The sequence below is a fragment of the Ictalurus furcatus genome, chromosome 15 (assembly GCF_023375685.1).
Source record: "Ictalurus furcatus strain D&B chromosome 15, Billie_1.0, whole genome shotgun sequence".
NCBI lineage: Eukaryota > Metazoa > Chordata > Actinopteri > Siluriformes > Ictaluridae > Ictalurus > Ictalurus furcatus.
In genome coordinates this window covers 11,396,022-11,413,941 of record NC_071269.1, presented here as the reverse complement: position 1 = coordinate 11,413,941, position 17,920 = coordinate 11,396,022, and the positions used below count along the sequence as shown (strand labels likewise).

The 17,920-nt window shown below is 38.7% G+C and overlaps 1 protein-coding gene across 1 annotated transcript in view; it reads left to right on the top strand.

The window, feature by feature from the left end:
• The first annotated feature begins 389 nt into the window (after positions 1-389).
• Positions 390-17,920, top strand: part of si:dkey-178k16.1 (band 4.1-like protein 1) — a 53,095-nt gene continuing 35,564 nt past the window's right edge. Inside the window, exons 1-3 of the mRNA XM_053643628.1 lie at positions 390-461; positions 2,454-2,618; positions 6,447-6,551. Coding sequence (XP_053499603.1) covers positions 390-461; positions 2,454-2,618; positions 6,447-6,551 — 342 coding nt within the window. The remainder of the gene's footprint in view (positions 462-2,453; positions 2,619-6,446; positions 6,552-17,920) is intronic.

Below are 17,920 nucleotides of genomic sequence, written 5' to 3'. Positions count from 1 at the left end.
GTTTGCAAATACATCTGGAGTACCTGAATGTGATTCATAATGTAGAGCATTCCTGAAAAAGTTCTTTTACAATATTTTATCAAGGATCTTATTCTCACTGAAAGTAATTTCAGTGTTGCAATATAATGTTGGAGTCACAAATTATGTGTCTAATTTCAGGGATATAAAATAGAAATATCATAATATAATATGAGCACTGCCCAAACACCCCATGTGGATGTATGAGTGAAGAGAAGTTTGTTTGTAAGAAATGTCATGTTATTGTATGATAGTTTGTACAAAAAACCCCAAACTATTTTGATATTGTTGGGAAAATATATTGGTGGTGTTGCTATTACCATCACATCTTACCATTGGTGTGTCTATGTGTAGGACTGTAAGTACTCAGAATGTCAGAGAAGGGTTCTACTTCCGATGTGAAGAATGCCATGGAGGGAGACAGCAAAAGAACAAGAGATCAGGTAGGACAAGATATCAATGCAGTGCTGTCCAATGCAACATTACGTGCTTTTCATGACATTCAATGTAATATGATGCAGCATACACAGAATCAGTCAAAAGTTTGGACACATCTATTTTAATGTTTGTTTTTCATGATCTTAAAGGCATTATAATCAAAAGGCTTGTGCTTGAGATTTCATATTGAGACAAATACAAATTGTTACATTGATGTCTATATATGGATTAATTTCTAATACAAGTATTTAAAATTATTACTGATTTTAAAACCCCGTGACCCTGAGGGAAGGATAAGCGGTATAGAATATGGATGGATAGATGGACTGATTTTAAAACACCACCTAAAATGTACTTTTCATTTAAGACTTTACAGTACAATGTAATGTATGTGAGTTCTAAGACTAAATGGAGGACTGCCAGGGCAGTTTCCTTTGAAATAGTTTTTTTAATGCTCTTACAAATAGCAAATAGCACAAATACAAAGTTGTCCTCTATAAAAAGGTCCCCGCTACATTGTAGTAGTGACTGCACTTCTTCAGTCAGCATAGCCAGCTCCCTTCGATACCTGTGTTTGGTGGTAGCTGACAGTAAATCTGTAAATGACTACCTATTTTCAAATATGATGCTGAGATGCTGCAGCACTTTCAGCGAATTGTTCCACTGGAAGTGTGGTCACACTCTGAGTACTTACTGTACTTCTTTAATTGTTTTGGTTTCTCACTGCAGCACCAACGTGGCCCATGCTGTTTCCTGCGTAGCTCTATCTACCAGCTGTTGCTGCTGTGAGAGTAGTGTGTCAGCAGACAAGGGCACCGAAAGGTACCTGGCTGCCTTAAATATCTAGATCATTTCTGACAGAAAGAGGTGATAATCTTGTGCATCCAGTGCTGCCTGCAGGTTTTCTGTACTGTTTGCTTCTCCAGTTATAGGCATCTCATTAAAGGCTAGGAGCAGCTGTGCCACTGTGTTAGAGATATGACCCATAGATACAAAACCAGAACGTCATGCACTTTGAGAAACAATTGTCTCTCTCTTTCTCTCATATTTGATCTGTAGGCTACACAGATTCATGTGCAGAGCTTCATCCGCCTCTACCACTAATGAGGCCATCAGTGTCTCTACTGAAGCATACTGCACATCTCACCCCTAGTCCTTGCATCTGCTATTGCAGCCAGTATGTGCTCCTAAATGCACATTAGAGCTCTTGAATGAAATTGGTACATTGTGGAATAGCCCATTTTCTCCCTGTGCTGGATGAATTATCGAAGCATCGATTTGATCAGCTATGGGTGGAGGCTTCAGCTTTAGTTTTACTAAGGCAGCCTTAATTCCAACCTGCAGCATATTTGCTGCTGCTGCTCAGCCACACTTCTGCATGACATTCTGATTGTTAGAATGCTTTTATGGCAGGCTATCAGGATTCTTTTTGCCAGAGTGGGCTTATTACTCAAAATCAGAAAATCAGAAACAACCACTGAGAGGGGCAGAGCATCTAAGGCTTCTGTTCCAGTGCAGCGAAAGTGCTGCATAAACTTTTATTCTTGCTGCAAAAACATAGTGAAGGAGCTTACTTTTTTCCTCTTAGTAGGCTCAACAGCCATTCCTGTTCATTCCACTCCCTACTCCAACAACTCGGCATCAAAGGAAGGTAATTAGTCAGCAGTATTCCCATAGTGTGTGAGGCATGTTTCTAGCATTGTTGCTGTTAGCATTATACTGCAGTTGGGACAAATCTCTGTAAAAGCTTAAAGATGCCAAAAAATATAATAATTGGGCATTGCTTATGTCCAGCATCCTTATCAGTAAGAAGAAAATGTGATGTAGCAGGGACCTTTTATAGGCTGTCCCTGTGGGGTTAGGGTCACAAGATGACAACTTTACTATTTGTACTGAGTAAGGAAGGGAAAATATGAGAAGACTCCATTAGTTCCAAAGGAAACCACCATCTAGAACTTGAGAAAGTAGAACAACTAAACAATGCACTTTACTTTTAGGATCATGACTCAAAGATATCTGATGAACACCGAGACACAGATGACTCATCTGAGAAAACATCCAGCAGGATGTCCAGATCCCCACAGAAATCTTCCAAAAAACCAAAGACCGTGCCTGTGAAAGTCACGCTGTTGGATGGATCAGAATATGAAACTGGAGTGGAGGTATGACAGTTGCCGTCTTATGTGCCTTAGTGGGTTCCTGACATGAAAACATTACATTTAAGATCAATTGAAAAAATCTAAAAGTTTTTCCACACATATACACAAACAGGTGCATCTCAACAAATTTGAATATTGTGGAAAAGTTAATTTTTTCCTCTAATTTAATTCAAAAAGTGGAACTTTCATATATTCTAGATTCATTACACATAAAGTGAAATATTTCAAACCTTTTTTTGTTTTAATCTTGATTATTACGGCTTACAGCTCATGGAAATCAAAAATCCAGTATCACAAAAGAATAAAGACTTTATAATACAGAAATGTCGACCTGAAAAGAGCTCTAATCAGAAAATTAACTCAAAACACCTGCAAAGGTTTCCTGAGCCTTTAATCTCTCAGTCTGTTTCAGTACACTCAACCACAATCAATTTTCAGATGAAAGTAAATGTTGCATTTCATTTGGAAATCAAGGTCCCAGAGTCTGGAGGAAGAGTGGAGAGGCGCAGAATCCAAGTTGCTTGAAGTCCACTGTGAAGTTTCCACATTCAGTGCTGATTTGGGGTGCCATGTCATCTGCTGGTGTTGGTCCACTGTGTTTTCTCAAGTCGAGAGTCAATGCAGCATCTACCAGGAGATTTTAGAGCACTTCATGCTTCCATCTATTGACAAGCTTTATGGAGATGTTGATTTCCTTTTCTAGCAGGACTTGGCACATGCCCACTGTGCCAAAACTACTCGTAACTGGTTTGCTGACCATGGTATTACTGTACTTGATTGACCAGCCAACTCGTCTGACCTGAACCCCATAGAGAATCTATGAGTGACACCAGATCCAACAATACAGACGAGCTGAAGTCTGCTACCAAAGCAACCTGGGCTTCCATAACACCTCAGCAGTGCCACAGGCTGATTGCCTCCATGCCACGCTGCATTGATGCAGTAATTCGTGCAAAAGGATTAAAGCCCCGACCAAGTATTGAGTCCATAAATTAACATAGTTTTCAGAAGGTCGACATTTCTGTATTATACATTTATTCTAATATTTTGAGATATTGGATTTTTGATTTTGAGCTCTAAGCCATAATCATCATAAAAAAAAGGCTTGAAATATTTAACTTTATGTGTAATGAACCTGGAATATATGAAAGTTCCACTTTTTAAATTAAATTACAGAAAAAAATGAACTATTCCACGATATAATTTTTTTTAGATGCACCTGTACATACAACAGTGATACTGGGTCTGTGGACTATGGATACTAACTGCCGTACCTTTTAGAACACCTTGTAATCTATAGTAAACATAGATTCATCCAGCAATAGTTTGTGTTAATTATCCACTAAACCAAGGGTTCCCAAACCTTTTGGGCAAACCAACCCAAATGGACATTGTGAATGACCCCTTGCCTTGACCACCGTAGACTTTTTTTTCAATTCCAGATTTATAATTTAGGACTACTGTAACATCTGAACACTTTATGGTGTAAGTAACATAAGTATGTATAAGGACAGTGACTAAAAACCAAAGGTATATTACTGGCACTGACTTACCAGTTTGGTGTCTAGTGTTGGGTTGTTATAGGATAATCAAGCACATTCACTACATATCTAATGTACCATGTCAGGATAGTAAAAAGAATAAAATAACATGTACTCTGTTAATTTAAATGCGGCTTGTCTGAATGTGACTTCCAGTAGCACCCAAAATCCATCTTCAATATTTCTAATATTAATTTGTAAAATAAATTAACGAAACAAGAAAGGAAACTGTAAGCTTCTCTCATGACCCCATTTGTAAATCAAGTGACCCCTAGTTTCCGAACCTGCACTAGACCTTCATCAGGGGATGGTTGCTGACCATGTGTGTGCCATTAGGTAGATATGCTCTTCCAGGTGGTGACAGATGACTATGTATGTGATGCTCTCTGCTCTAGTGAATCATCTGGTGGAGGGGTGGACTTTTATTGTTGATAAATTTATGGCTATCCCTACCCTCTCTGATCTCCAGGAAGCACATTCACGGGCTATAGATTAGAGCAACATCAGCCTGTCTTGCCCCGGGGCTTTCCCCTGCCTAATGTACTGTATTATGTTGGCCTATAACCAATCCTTGAATATGTGGGACTGTATTCAGAGCACTTATTCAGTGTTATGGCTGCTGAACCATCTAATTAGAAAGACACAGAGACCATTCAAAAGTTAAAGGGCACCGTTGCTCTAACTGAAAATGGAGTGATAGATAGCAATTGTATTGCACTAGTCTTAAAAAGGAAAATTAAAATTATAGAGGTAGCAAATTACTACTCTGTGTGCAGCCAGGTGGGAAAATAATGCTACTGTACTTAAAATGAACAAAGAAGTAGGGGACTGTGTGTGTTGGTGTGTGTGTGTGTGTGTGTGTGTGTGTGTGTGTGTGTGTGTGTGTGTGTGCAATGATATGCGCAAGGTGTGGCAGTATCTCTAGTGAGTTCACTGACAGGAGTAACTGAAGCAACAGCTCATTCATATTCTGATTACTTCTATTAGAATATGCTGAAAGTGTGTACAGTACTTGAAGCGACAAATTATTTTCCCTGGTAATACGATCCCCCACTGGTAATTGACTCCTCATTCCAATTTGATTCCTGGGCTCACGTGTCATTAATACTAATGAACTCTCATATGCTGCAAAAAAAGAAGCATTCAAGTTTCTTATTTCTATACACTTGCACATGAAGTAGATATCAGACACACTAAATGATTAAGGCTAGGGATAATGATAAGGGTTAATTCAATAAAATTGTCAGATTGCTAGCATTTATGCCTTAAGGCATGAATAAAAAAATATCACATGATGTGGACAAAACTAGTAGTGTACAGAGAACATTATATACATTTTATCTGAAGTTCCTCCACATTTGTACTCTAGAGTGATATCTGTGTTGTCTGATTAGCAGACACACGTGATTCAAGAATCACCCTTGGCATCAAATGTGCTCAAATCTCTTGTGTACAATCTGCAGTGAGGCCAAAAAATTTCATCCACATGTCTGGGTGGCTTCTAGCAATCAGGGGTGTTAGGATTGACTGCATTGATATGATTCTCATGGCTAGTAATATTGCATTTGTCCTAAAAGTCTACTTTAAATTGTTTGTGTGATCTCCTTTGCTAACTAAAACATGACTGTTGAAGTTTTTTGTACACAAGGAGCTCTAGTCACCACTCACCAAACTCTCTGTAAAAACATTGAGTCATGGTGCTCTTAGAGGTAGGGAGGAGGCACACAGACCCAAAAGGGAGAAAAGCCCTCCTCATCACTTCTGTTTCCATGGAAACAGCTGCTTCTTCTCCCTGTTGCTGTGGGAACTGTGTTCCCTGGGTGGTGAATGCTTGGTGTCTTTGTAGAGTGGCACTTTGAAAGGCGGCATCTTAAGTACTTTGCTTCTGCCACCCTTTTCTGCAGTATAGCCTTGAGGTCTTGACAACATTATAGTGCATAGATATAATATCTATAATGCTTGAAATATTTTTGTGACATATGTATGTGTTTAAGTTTGGTGTGCTTTAACTGTCCAGCACCAAAACGTTGGCCCGGTTCAATCCCACAGTACAATAAACAGAGCTTGTGGGAACGCTTTAAAATGCTCCTAAGATGCTACACTGAAAATGCTACACTGTTCTCTGTAATGATTGATATTTGTGTTTTTTAGAAATAGTATTTGGTGCTGGTATTGAAATAGAAGAAGGACAGGACAATATATGTATGAAGTATGTAACAAAATGATGCTTATATTTACTGTAATTGATATGGTTTTTGTGTGTGTGTGTTTTGCATGTTTGCCTGGGCAGAAATCCTGTAAAGGTCAAGTGTTGCTGGATATGGTGTGTGAGCATCTGAACCTGCTGGAGAAGGACTACTTTGGCCTGACCTTCTGTGATACTGACAGTCAAAAGGTTGGACGTCATACACAATACCACAGGGTTAAACCCACCATAAGAAAAAAAAATTGTGACTGATATTTAAATATTATATATATTTATATATAAACTGAGGACTCAAAGCAAAGTACTATAAGTGGCTTTTGCCTCTTAATTTACTGTCTGTCTATGTCACTGTTTTAGTGTATATACCCGATTTCTGCTTATGTTTTAATCTTCTGCTTTAGAATCACTTAATAATTATTATTAATAATTAATATCTATTATTTCTGATAATTGTGTACTTTTGAACAATATATGGATTTGATTTTTTTTTGCATTTTAATAGTTTAAATGTTACCATATGTTTCTAATCTACACAGCTCTTTCTATATTTTCAACAGACCTTATTTAGTATTAATGACTATTTTTATACTTTAGCATGCATACACCATCAACATTCCCACATAAAGAATTCCTCATTCAAACACAACTCCATATAAATAAATGTACATAAAAAGCATAATGCTTATATATTGCCAACTGAGCATCCAGTGGCCTTGTATGTAGTGTGTGTGTGTGGGTTTGTCTTTGTATGTGAGAATAATGGTGATCTACCTCTTTTCAGGGAACTCCAACCATAGTTTGCTATGTATACCTCTTTAACCTTTAGTTTCTGTTAAAGGGTAATTCCCTAATGATGTTTCTTTAATATTTTGGCACAATTAACTTGCTGAGAAGTAAACAAAATCCTGCTTCTGTTTTTAATAATGTGCTGACAATATTTGTGATTGGAACCAGGGGTCACACAGTCAGTTTTGATGTGTAGTGATGATGATACTAAAATGGTGGTAAATCCGTTAAAAAAATTTTTTTTACTTTAGGTAATATTGGTTCTTACATTACCATGTATATACTCCAGAATGTATGTCAACAGTTATTGAAAAATAAGCCAATATCATGGCCCCTAGGACGCAATGTCTGTTAAGTCATATGTTCTAATATGGGGCAGTGGTGGCGTGGTGGCTTGGTGGTAAAGGGTGGGTTGCTCTCTGGGTTACTGATCGGAAGGTTGGGGGTTCAAGCCACAGCACTGCCACGCTGCCACTGTTGGGCCCTTGATCAAGGCCCTTAACCCTCTCCAGGAGTGCTGTATCATGACTAACCCTGTGCTCTGACCCCAGACTCCTAACATGCTGGGGTATGCGAGGAAAAGAATTTCACTGTGCATATGTATATGTGACCAATAAAGACTCATTATAATGTGCATTCACTAATACGGAGTTACCTATGGGGGAAAGACCTCTGCTTAGTCATAATGGTTGTGCAGTTTAGTCAGCAATATTGTTGTCATTAAACACTGGTACCAAAAGATGGTTGCTGTAACCTACAAAATTCCCCCAACATTTGATACAAAGAATTAAAAATGCTATGAAACGTGGAAAAATTTATTTATAATGTGTAGATGCATTACAGAAATTGACAAAAAGAAACAGGCTTAGCCTGTTAGCCTGGCTTAACCCTTGTTACTAACTGGAAGAGCAATGGATGCTGTCTTAGGCATACTCTCAGAGAATTCAAAACTATATTATAATATATAAACAATAACTATAAAACAATATTAGAGAAATTGGACTGACAAATTCCTACAGGGAGATGATGCACAAGATGGAAATGAAGATGCTGCATCCCACAAGGAAAATTCTGGTAAGAGAGAAAATAAGTCACTCACTTGGTACAGAGTCTCTAGATAGGCATGATAAAAATGCCAGCCAAACCACATGTCACTGGACAAAAGACTGCCTACTGTATACAAAACAGAGCATGCAAAGTTGACAAAAGATGTAGAAAAGTGGAATATTGTGCTGGAATCACTGGGTTCAGCTGTCATTGACACAGCTTATACCAGACCAGTTTGTGTAGATAAATTACTTGATCATTATGTCAGGGGATTAAACAAAGATGAAATATCGAAAATAGAATATGAAAAGAGTGAAAAAGCTTTAATGTTTGGTGATGGAAGGGTTTTGCATTAAAAAAAAAAAAAAAAGACGCTTTGGTAAAAAACTGCAAAAAACACTTTCTAATTGTAAAGCGACCTTGATTGTATAGAAAGGCGCTATAAAAAATAAACGTATTATTATTATTATTATTAATATTATTATTATTATTATTATTATTATTGTTGTTATTAGCAAAGGGTGCTGAAATCTCAGCCACAATGGGGCAAAGTACATGCTAGATATAAACTAAAACAGTTCCACTAGATTGCTTTCAGCTGTAGCTGAAAAAAGCAGGTACAATCTTGAACATTGAAAATGACAAAGCCATGATGATCAAGCAGCCAGTTAAACTTTAAGTTACTGGTTTGGGACCTTATGAAAACAAAATTCATGCTGCGGAAAAGGCTCTTCCTCTAACAGAGAACTTGACAGTAAAAGAACAAAAAAAAACAAAAACAAAACAACAACCCAGAAACAGAAAGTCCTATTATAAGCAGCTTGGCTTCAGTTGATAGACTACAAAAACTGCTAATGTAATGATGATGAATTTCAATTCTGATGCATGTATAGAGTACAGCAAACCCTAACCCACAGATTGTTTTGCATTGCCTTTAATGGGAAATGTTTTAGATGATTGCACTCATGGCAGACAAATAATTGTGCCAATGGGAGAAAAATGAATATTCGCATCCATCTGTTGGCCATATTAAAGAACTGTTTGGAGCACCCTAGCTGAGGAAACTTTATTCTTTGCAGATGGTAGTGATAATGCAATCTTTTTGTCTACACTATCATCTTACTATAGGCAACAGCGAACAGCACATCCTGCCTACTGTTTGTGTAAAAGACAATAACTCTCATTTTGATGAGGCAGAAAGGAGACTACATATGAAAATTAGCAAGAAGAATAACAAGGAGCTTATCCATGCTAGAAGTATTTGCTAGGTACTGACAAAAAAGCATCTGCATGACTTCTCTTTACCATTCACAGTGAAGGTGTATGGGAAGTAAATACTGCAGAGATTTAATTAACAAAACTGTGATGACATCATCTGACGTGCAACGTCTTCTGCAAAGGTGGAGTGAAGAGCAATGTCCTCTACTAAGGTGGGGCAAAGGCCAGAAATGTCCTCTATGACAGTGGGGTGAGGAGCATTGTCATCCTCTGTGCAGTCAGGAGGCTGAGTAACATCATCCAATGTGAAGTGAGGAGTGATGACAACTTCTGTGGAGTCCTTGTTGTCCTCGATAGAGTCACGAGATGGATGATGTCATTCCCGTCAGAATCAGGAGGCAAAGAGTCCTCACTGGAGTTTTGTAATGGAATGACAACACTCTTACTGGACTCAGGAGGCAAAGTGATGCCCACCAGAAGATCAGCAACCACACACTCATCCACTGAGGAAAAGGGAAATTAACTGTATACTCACCTCAGAACTGGGCACCTGCAACTCCTCCTCACAGACTAGGAGCAGGACATAAGAAGATGGACAGAAGAAGCCTCAGCAGAAGCCTGTGCTAGCTTGACTCTCTGCAGAGGCCTCACAGGGTTAGTTAGTTATACAGTAATACGGGGAAATAAGTATTGAACATTTTTTTTCAGTAAATATATTTCCAATTTTCCAATGAGGCTATTCACATGAAATTTTCACCAGACTTTGGTATTAACTCAAGAAATCCACACATATAAAGAAATTCAAACATTAAAGTCCATAAATTAAGTTATGTGTAATAAAGCGGAATGACACAGGAAAAAAGTATTGAACACGCTAACTGAAATTTACTTAATACTTAGTGGAGAAGCCTTTGCTTGTAATGACAACATTTTGTCTTTAAATCTTGTTCAATTGGATTCAAGTCAGGTGATTGACTGGGCCATTCTAACACCTTGATTTTTTTCTCTGAAACCAATTGAGAGTTTCCTTTGCTGTATGCTTTGCATCCTTGTCCTGCTGGAAGATCCACCCGTGTCTCATCTTCATCATCCTGGTGGATGGCAGCAGATTCTTTTCAAGAATGTCCTGGTAAAGGACTCCATTCATCTTTCCTTCAGTTATATGAAAGATTACTTACTGGAAGATTCAGAAGTTTTTTAATACACCTGTATCCGATTCCATCAATATGTTTCGCACCAATAAGGTTGTGAAGGTGTTGAGCGCGCTCTTTGTTTTTACCCATCATGAGATGTTTCTTGTGTGACACCTTGGTAACGAAAAGCCTTTTTATAGACCATCAATTTACTAACCCAGCTGATATTAATTTGCACAGATAGGATGTATGGTTACTTTCTAACTACTTACAGATTTCAGCTGGTTCCTTGCCTTACCTTGCCTTTGAGAACTGCTTTTTCTTAGCATGTTCAATACTTTTTTCCTGTGTCATTTCACTTCATTACACATAACTTTATTTATGGACTTTAATGTTGTGAATTCATTATATTTGCAGCTTTCTTGAGTTAATACTGATGTCTGGTGAATATTTCATGTGAATAACCTCATTGAAAATATATTTACTGAAAATAATATTGATGCCTTTAGTACTTATTTCCCCACTGTATTTCCCAAATTATAAACAAACTAGTAGCTTAATTTAAAGCACCATGACCCTGGCTAGGCAGTTACTAAGGATGAATGAATTAATCCTGTAAATGCTTTGCACAATGCTTCAAGTTCATGATAATGAATGTAGGTAGTGTTTGTCTGGTGAGCTTCATATCACTCACACTGCATGTAAGTGAAAATCTCCTGCTCAGATTTTTTGGTTTGTTTTGTTTGTCCCATTGGATCCCAGTCCCAACACGCACCTCTAGTCTCAACCAGAATGCCCTATTTACCTTTCTGGCAGCTTTCTAAAAAAGTTAATAAATTGTGCACTTCCTATTCATATATTTATTTGTATCTGCTTAGAATACGTTATCTGTTCATTCTGAATAATGTGTTTGTGTTCAGTTATATCCCTACTGTAGAGTACAAAAATATACATGTTTAAATATATGCACAGATGCAGATTATATATTTGTACAAGCATATCCATTTTAATTCCTTAACCTCAAAAAAGGAGCACCATTACACAGCTTTCTCAGATCTGGATCTGGATGTGTTTACAGCTTTCTCAGACAACCAGGTCACGTGAGGAGCCCCATCTTGGTTGTTGGGGAAGACTCTTGTGCTGCCATCTCAAGACTGCCTGGACCTGGGGTTTGGTTGTGAAATAATAGGGCCTGGAGTAGCTGATTCAGTCCTATCATCTCCTTTATTCAATGCTTATCAGGTCAGCAAAGACCTGCATTTTGGCACTGCTTTTGTTGATGATATTGAGCATAACCATAACCAGGCATCAACAAATAACTGCTTGCCTAGTTTCTGTCAACATTAAAGGCTTGGTTGGATAGCCAAGCTCATGGCAAGTGTAGGTGTATGAAATGCAAAGTCACCTGAGAAGGATGCTGTGCAGTTTCCCCTTCCTGGCCACCTTGGCTGCTATGATGTCCCAGTGAATAAAGGAAGGTAATATTTCCTGGTTCTGATACCCCTGCAGGTCAGGAAGTGATCTGCAGTATAGAGCCACCCCACACTTAACTGGCATGAGATGTTTGTGTTGAGTGCAGTGCTGGCACAGGAATTTACCCAGGTAGTGTAACTCCCTGCTTCTGGATGAAACTGGTTCCTGTGATGTGGAAGAAGGGTTCCCAGAAGTGAGCATCATAGTCTTTTTTCCTACTTTTCAGCCTTTGGGGGCAAAGGTGGGGAAAGAGGCATTTCATGCTTTTGCTTCCTTCTTTTCCTTCCATTCAGTTGCAATTGATCCAGTGCAGGTGCTATCACCTCAGAATTCTTACTAGAGAAAATGAATTATTTGTTACAGCTTCCCCAGTTGCTCACACATAGCTGGCAAATCTATACGTATATCGCACATTTACTGACAGTGTCAGCATTACAAAATTTCTACACACACACACACACACAGAAAAAAGGACTCAATGACAGAAAAAACTACAGACATAGACACTACTGAATTCCACATACTTAAACCATTTCTTCTGTGTGGTATTGCTGCATGTGGTGGTGCTGTATGTGGTATTTCTGATCCTGATGGATGATCTTCCCAGTCAGAAAGTCCAGGATCCAGTTGCAGAGATAAGTGTTGAACCCCAGCAGGCTAAGCTTTCTTATGGATTTCTGAGGGACAATTGTGTTTAATGTTGAACTGAAGTCTATAAACAGCATAATTGTTAATTGTTAATAATCTATAAACAGCCTTTTTGTATACATGAGACAGAGTCAGGAGGCAGGATGGCAGCAAATACAGTATGGTATCTTCTCTTGAATGATTAGGCATACTAGAATGGGTCCAGTGTGTTGGGAAGACTGTTCTTTGTGTTTTATGACTAGTGGCTCAAAGCACATGACAATAGGTGTGAATATACCAGGCTAGTAGTCATTGAGGCAGGACACAGATAATTTCCTTTGCACAGGGTTGGTGGTTGTCTTGAAGCACATAGGGACAACTGCTTGGATCAGGGAGATGGTAAAGATCTGTGTTAGGACATCTGCAAGTTGATCAGCACATTCCCTGAGCACCCAGTCAGGTATGTTGTTAGGGCCACCAGCTTTTCTGGCCTAACTGTGGACAGAGCTTTCCTGACATCCACTACAGACCGACAGATAACTTGGTCAATGGAAGTAAGGGGTGGGTGCCAGCACATTGGTCTTTGCATCAAACCATGTGTATAATTCATTCAGTGTGTGTAGGAGTGATAATGAGATAATGATAATGAGTCTTTTTTGGTCACACAGTGAAATTCTTTTCTTCGCATACCCCAGCCTGTCAGGAACCTGGGGTCAGAATGCAGGGTCAGCCATAGTACAGCACCCCTGGAGAAGAGAGATTTAAAGGCCTTGCTCAAGGGCCCAACAAGCTTGGTAGTGCTGGGGCTTGAACCCCCAACCTTCCGATCAGTAATCCAGAGCCTTAACTGCTAAGCCCCAGTGATACATCATCCCCAGTGATGCCCCAGTGATGCATTACTATCACAGTAAGGCATTACTATCACAGACATGTGATGTAGCTTTGAAGTCAATGATGGTCTCAGTGCCTTGCCACATATGTCATGTGCCCTTGGTTTTCAGGAAATGCTTGAAGATTCTTAGTAAATAGAGAAGCTTTGCCTCTCTGATAGCCTGGGACAGATGGGTCCTTCCTGTGTGGAGGGTCTGTGGCTTTCCCGAAGGAAGCTTCTGGGGGTTTCAGTAGTGCATGCAAATCTGCAGTCATCCACAATCATCTACCGATTTGTGCATGTGGTTATGGTCTTGAAGGAAATCATCATCTATGCACTTGCTGTTGTAGCCAGTCACTGATGCTGTGTATTCTTCCAAATCTGTACCGTGGTCACATATAACATTCTGAACATAACTGAACATTCTGTGTGTTTAAAACAGTCCCTCAGACCAGGTTCTCACCTGTTTCATTTGAAATGTGCTTCTACCTCTTGCCCTACTTGCCTGTTGTTTCTCCATTTTGTCTGTACATAGCACATCTGTGACCATTTATTATGCAAAACTGAGCAAAGACTTGTGACCTATCATGTTTGCCCAGGTTCATTAACTCATTGAGCGTTGTTAGGTGTTTTGTGCATTAGCAGTAAAGGAACCAGTGTAATGATTGTTACACTTTCATAGTTTTATTTGTTACACTTTTATTGATTGTTTTTTTAAAATGATTATTACACTTTTCTTGATACTTACATTGATGTAATGATTGTTGTGCTTTTACATAGAGCATTGTGTGTAGTATTTTGTAACTTGAGTGGACTTAAACTGCAGCTTGAGTTGATGCAACTAGAAAGTGCACTCAATAATGCAGCACTGGTTTGTTGTGCTATGGGCCTGTTATAAAGATCAGATCACTGTGGGTGCATTTGGTGACAGTGCGAAGCAACTGGGGAAAATGGTAAATAAAAAACGGCAAGCCTAACTCATTGCTTAAAAAATGATGTCATGAGAGCCCTGATAACCTTTGCTATTTCTAATTGAACTCTCTGGCCACTGTAGACTCTGAGGGCAGAGCTTTGGGTACATGAGCATGAATTGGGAGTGGGCTCAAGGAGTGAAAATATCATTCCAATTTTGAATGTTGGAATCTGGACACATTTTGACTTATCTTGACCTTTGACTTATTAGTGCACCTATAAATATTTAAAAAATACATTCCATTTGCAATGCTAAGGAACTGTTTAATGCTTCTAAAAAATTCTCATGTGCCTTGTGTAATGGCACAAGTGTATCCTTTCTTGTAAATAATCGAATAATAATCTTCTCTTGTAAATAATCTAAGCAGTTTTAAACATTTAAAGTTTCAGTCATTTCTATTTATTTACCCACAATAATTTTTCCTTATGACTGTGTAGCTTGATCTTGCATTTTCTTCTTCGTGACCCACCATCCTTCTAGTTGGGGCATATCCCAAATGGTTTCTGTTTCACTTTCTTTCTGCCCTACATGGGATATAACACTACAGAGCTGAATGCCCTACCTAAAGCCCTCCTGAATAGTATAGAAAGACATTTGAGATTCAGCCTCATAAAATGTATAATGGCTTGTGAGTGTGTGTGCGCACGTGCGGTTTAACATGGTCTGGTAATGCAGTCAAACTCCTCTGTGTCTTCGCTAAATATCACAGTATTGGCACATGTGGCTGTGTTCAGGAGCATGAGCAGTCATTAAATGAATGTTTATCCCACTTTATTTTCACTAAACTTTAAAGTATTATTCCTGTAGGCATATGTGGGCATACTCTCTCTTCATTCTAAAATCATACATTGTATTGAATTGTAGTAACTGCAGTTTGAGAATCATTCTGGGGAAAAGGCAAAGTGGTTATCTTACTGCCTTAGAAAGTAGTAAGCTTGTGGAAAAGTGATGCAACAAATTTGTAGATCCTCTGCCTAAGCAATAGAAAAAGCCTATTTAGCGGATGTTTTACTAAAGCATCTGTGAAGGTTCATCCATAATTCCTGAGTTGAGCCTGTACTATTACTCCAGCTTATTTATGAATGGCCTCTACACTTTGTGGGTATACTGAAGCTACTGTGTTCCCCAGAAGTCCATTGTTATGTATAAAAAGCACCTCAGCTTCCTGGATGATGGTAGGACATTAATGAGTCTTTATTAATCACGTATACATTAGAGCACAGTGAAATTCTTTTCTTCACATGTTAGGAAGCTGGGGTCAGAGCACAGGTTCAGCCATGATACAGTGCCCCTGGAGCAGAGAGGGTTAAGGGCCTTGCTCAAGGGCCCAACAGTGGCAGCTTGGCAGTACTGGGGCTTGAACCCCCGACCTTCCAATCAGTAACCCAGACCCTTATCCGCTAAGCCACCACTGCCCAGGACGTGAGATTTGTGGTATTAGCTGACAATCCTTAAATAATCTATAAACTATCTATGGGAGTTAGATTTATGACAGAGTCTACTGGTAATTGTAACCATGATTACTTGGGTTTCAGTAGAGTGTAGAGTTTGTCATAGCTGTGTGTAGTGATTTGATTATAGCACAGGTAGAAAATGTATTTCTCTATGTCTCAAATTACAAGAGCCATTTCCTCCTCATGGTTTTAGAAGAGAATAGAATGTCTTTGTACTCTGGATGATATTCTGAAGATAAAGCTAGAGCAAAAAGAGCCCATGTGGCTTAACTGACCCTGAAACATTTGGCTGTACAAAAATGCATCGGATTAAGGTCTGTCAGCATGGTGTTCAGCTTCGCCAACAGTTTTCATCACAGCTATGGACAAAGTTAGAAGTCTAAGCACAAAGTAAAATATTTGCCTGAATAGCCTTGTTTGTGACATAGTGCAGCTCTCACATCTACTTCAGAGGCACCCACTTCTATGACAGATTGAAGGCTTTGTACAGTATGTTTCAAAAGTGATGTTGACATGAAGCACCAGTCTTTAAAAGGCAGAAATTTGTACCGCCTCTGCACTGAGTCTGCATCCAAGAAGATGTACTTATTTATCATGTGTAATAAACTTATGCAGAGTGGCACAATGGATTAATATATCTTTGATTTAATAAACAGGAAATCGCTTGAACATTATTGACATATTCTTGAAATTTCAAGGCACATAGCTAGACCATAGATCAACATAATGAAACATTGCTCAATGACCTGCTAGATTTGCTGATCAGGTCTGTCTGATCTGAGATCTGTTTAGCCATTTTTCTAATATAAAAATAAACGTGCTTAATTTAAAGGGCGCACGGTGTTTAATTTTATTTAGTTTAAATTAAAGGGGCACACAGTGGCTTAGTGGTTAGCACGTTCAACTCACACCGCCAGGGTCGGGGGCTCGATTCCCACTGTGGCCCTGTGTGTTCGGAGTTTGCATGTTCTCCCCGTGCTGCGGGGATTCCCTCCGGGTACTCCGGTTTCCTCCCCCAGTCCAAATACACGCATGGTAGGCTGATTAGCATGTCCAAAGTGTTCGTAGTGTATGAATGGGTGTGTGGATGTGTATGTGATTGTGTCCTGCGATGGATTGGCACCCTGTTCAGGGTGTACCCCACCTCGTGCCTGATGCTCCCTGGGATAGGCTCCAGGTTTCCCCGTGACCCTGAAAAGGATTAAGTGGTATAGAGGATGGATGGATGGACATGCTTAATTTATATTCATCTGTCCAAGACTAGGCATATATATATAGACCAGGCATGCAATATGGGCCCTTGTTCCAATTCTTATCACTGCTATTGCAAATAAGACTTCCCTGTTGAAAGAAATCTAAAATTAATGTTTTACACTAACCATTTTCCCATTGGTATATAATAATTTTAATGGATTTTGGCAACCACTAGGTGACTGAATCAACAACTAAACATTTGCTGTTGAATTTAGTTTTTTCAATTGCTAACAAGCATCGGTCAATACTAAAGCCACTTTTTCCAAACTCTTCATACAGTCTGCATTACCAACATGAATCTTGGCCAACAGTAAATCTCACCTCCAAAACAAAACACTTCATATGCTGTAAGTCTCAAAATAAGCTCGTTTGACCATAACACTGGCAACAGTTCTCACTCAGAAAGCATACATTGTCACTCATGACACACTGACCTAAAAAAACACTAACAACAGGGAGCATTACATAAATGATAAACTTTTATCTTTGAAGGTTGAATGATTTTTCACATAAATCAGTATTTCTTACAGAACAAGAATAGCTCCTTTTCACTTTTTTGACTGTACTAAAATATACAGTATGTAACAATAATGAATCAGAAATGCTGAATTTTGCTTTAATATCCTTTATTTTATATATATATATATATATATATATATATATATATATATATATATATATATATCTTTGCATATAGTCATTTAAATGAAACAGCATAAAAA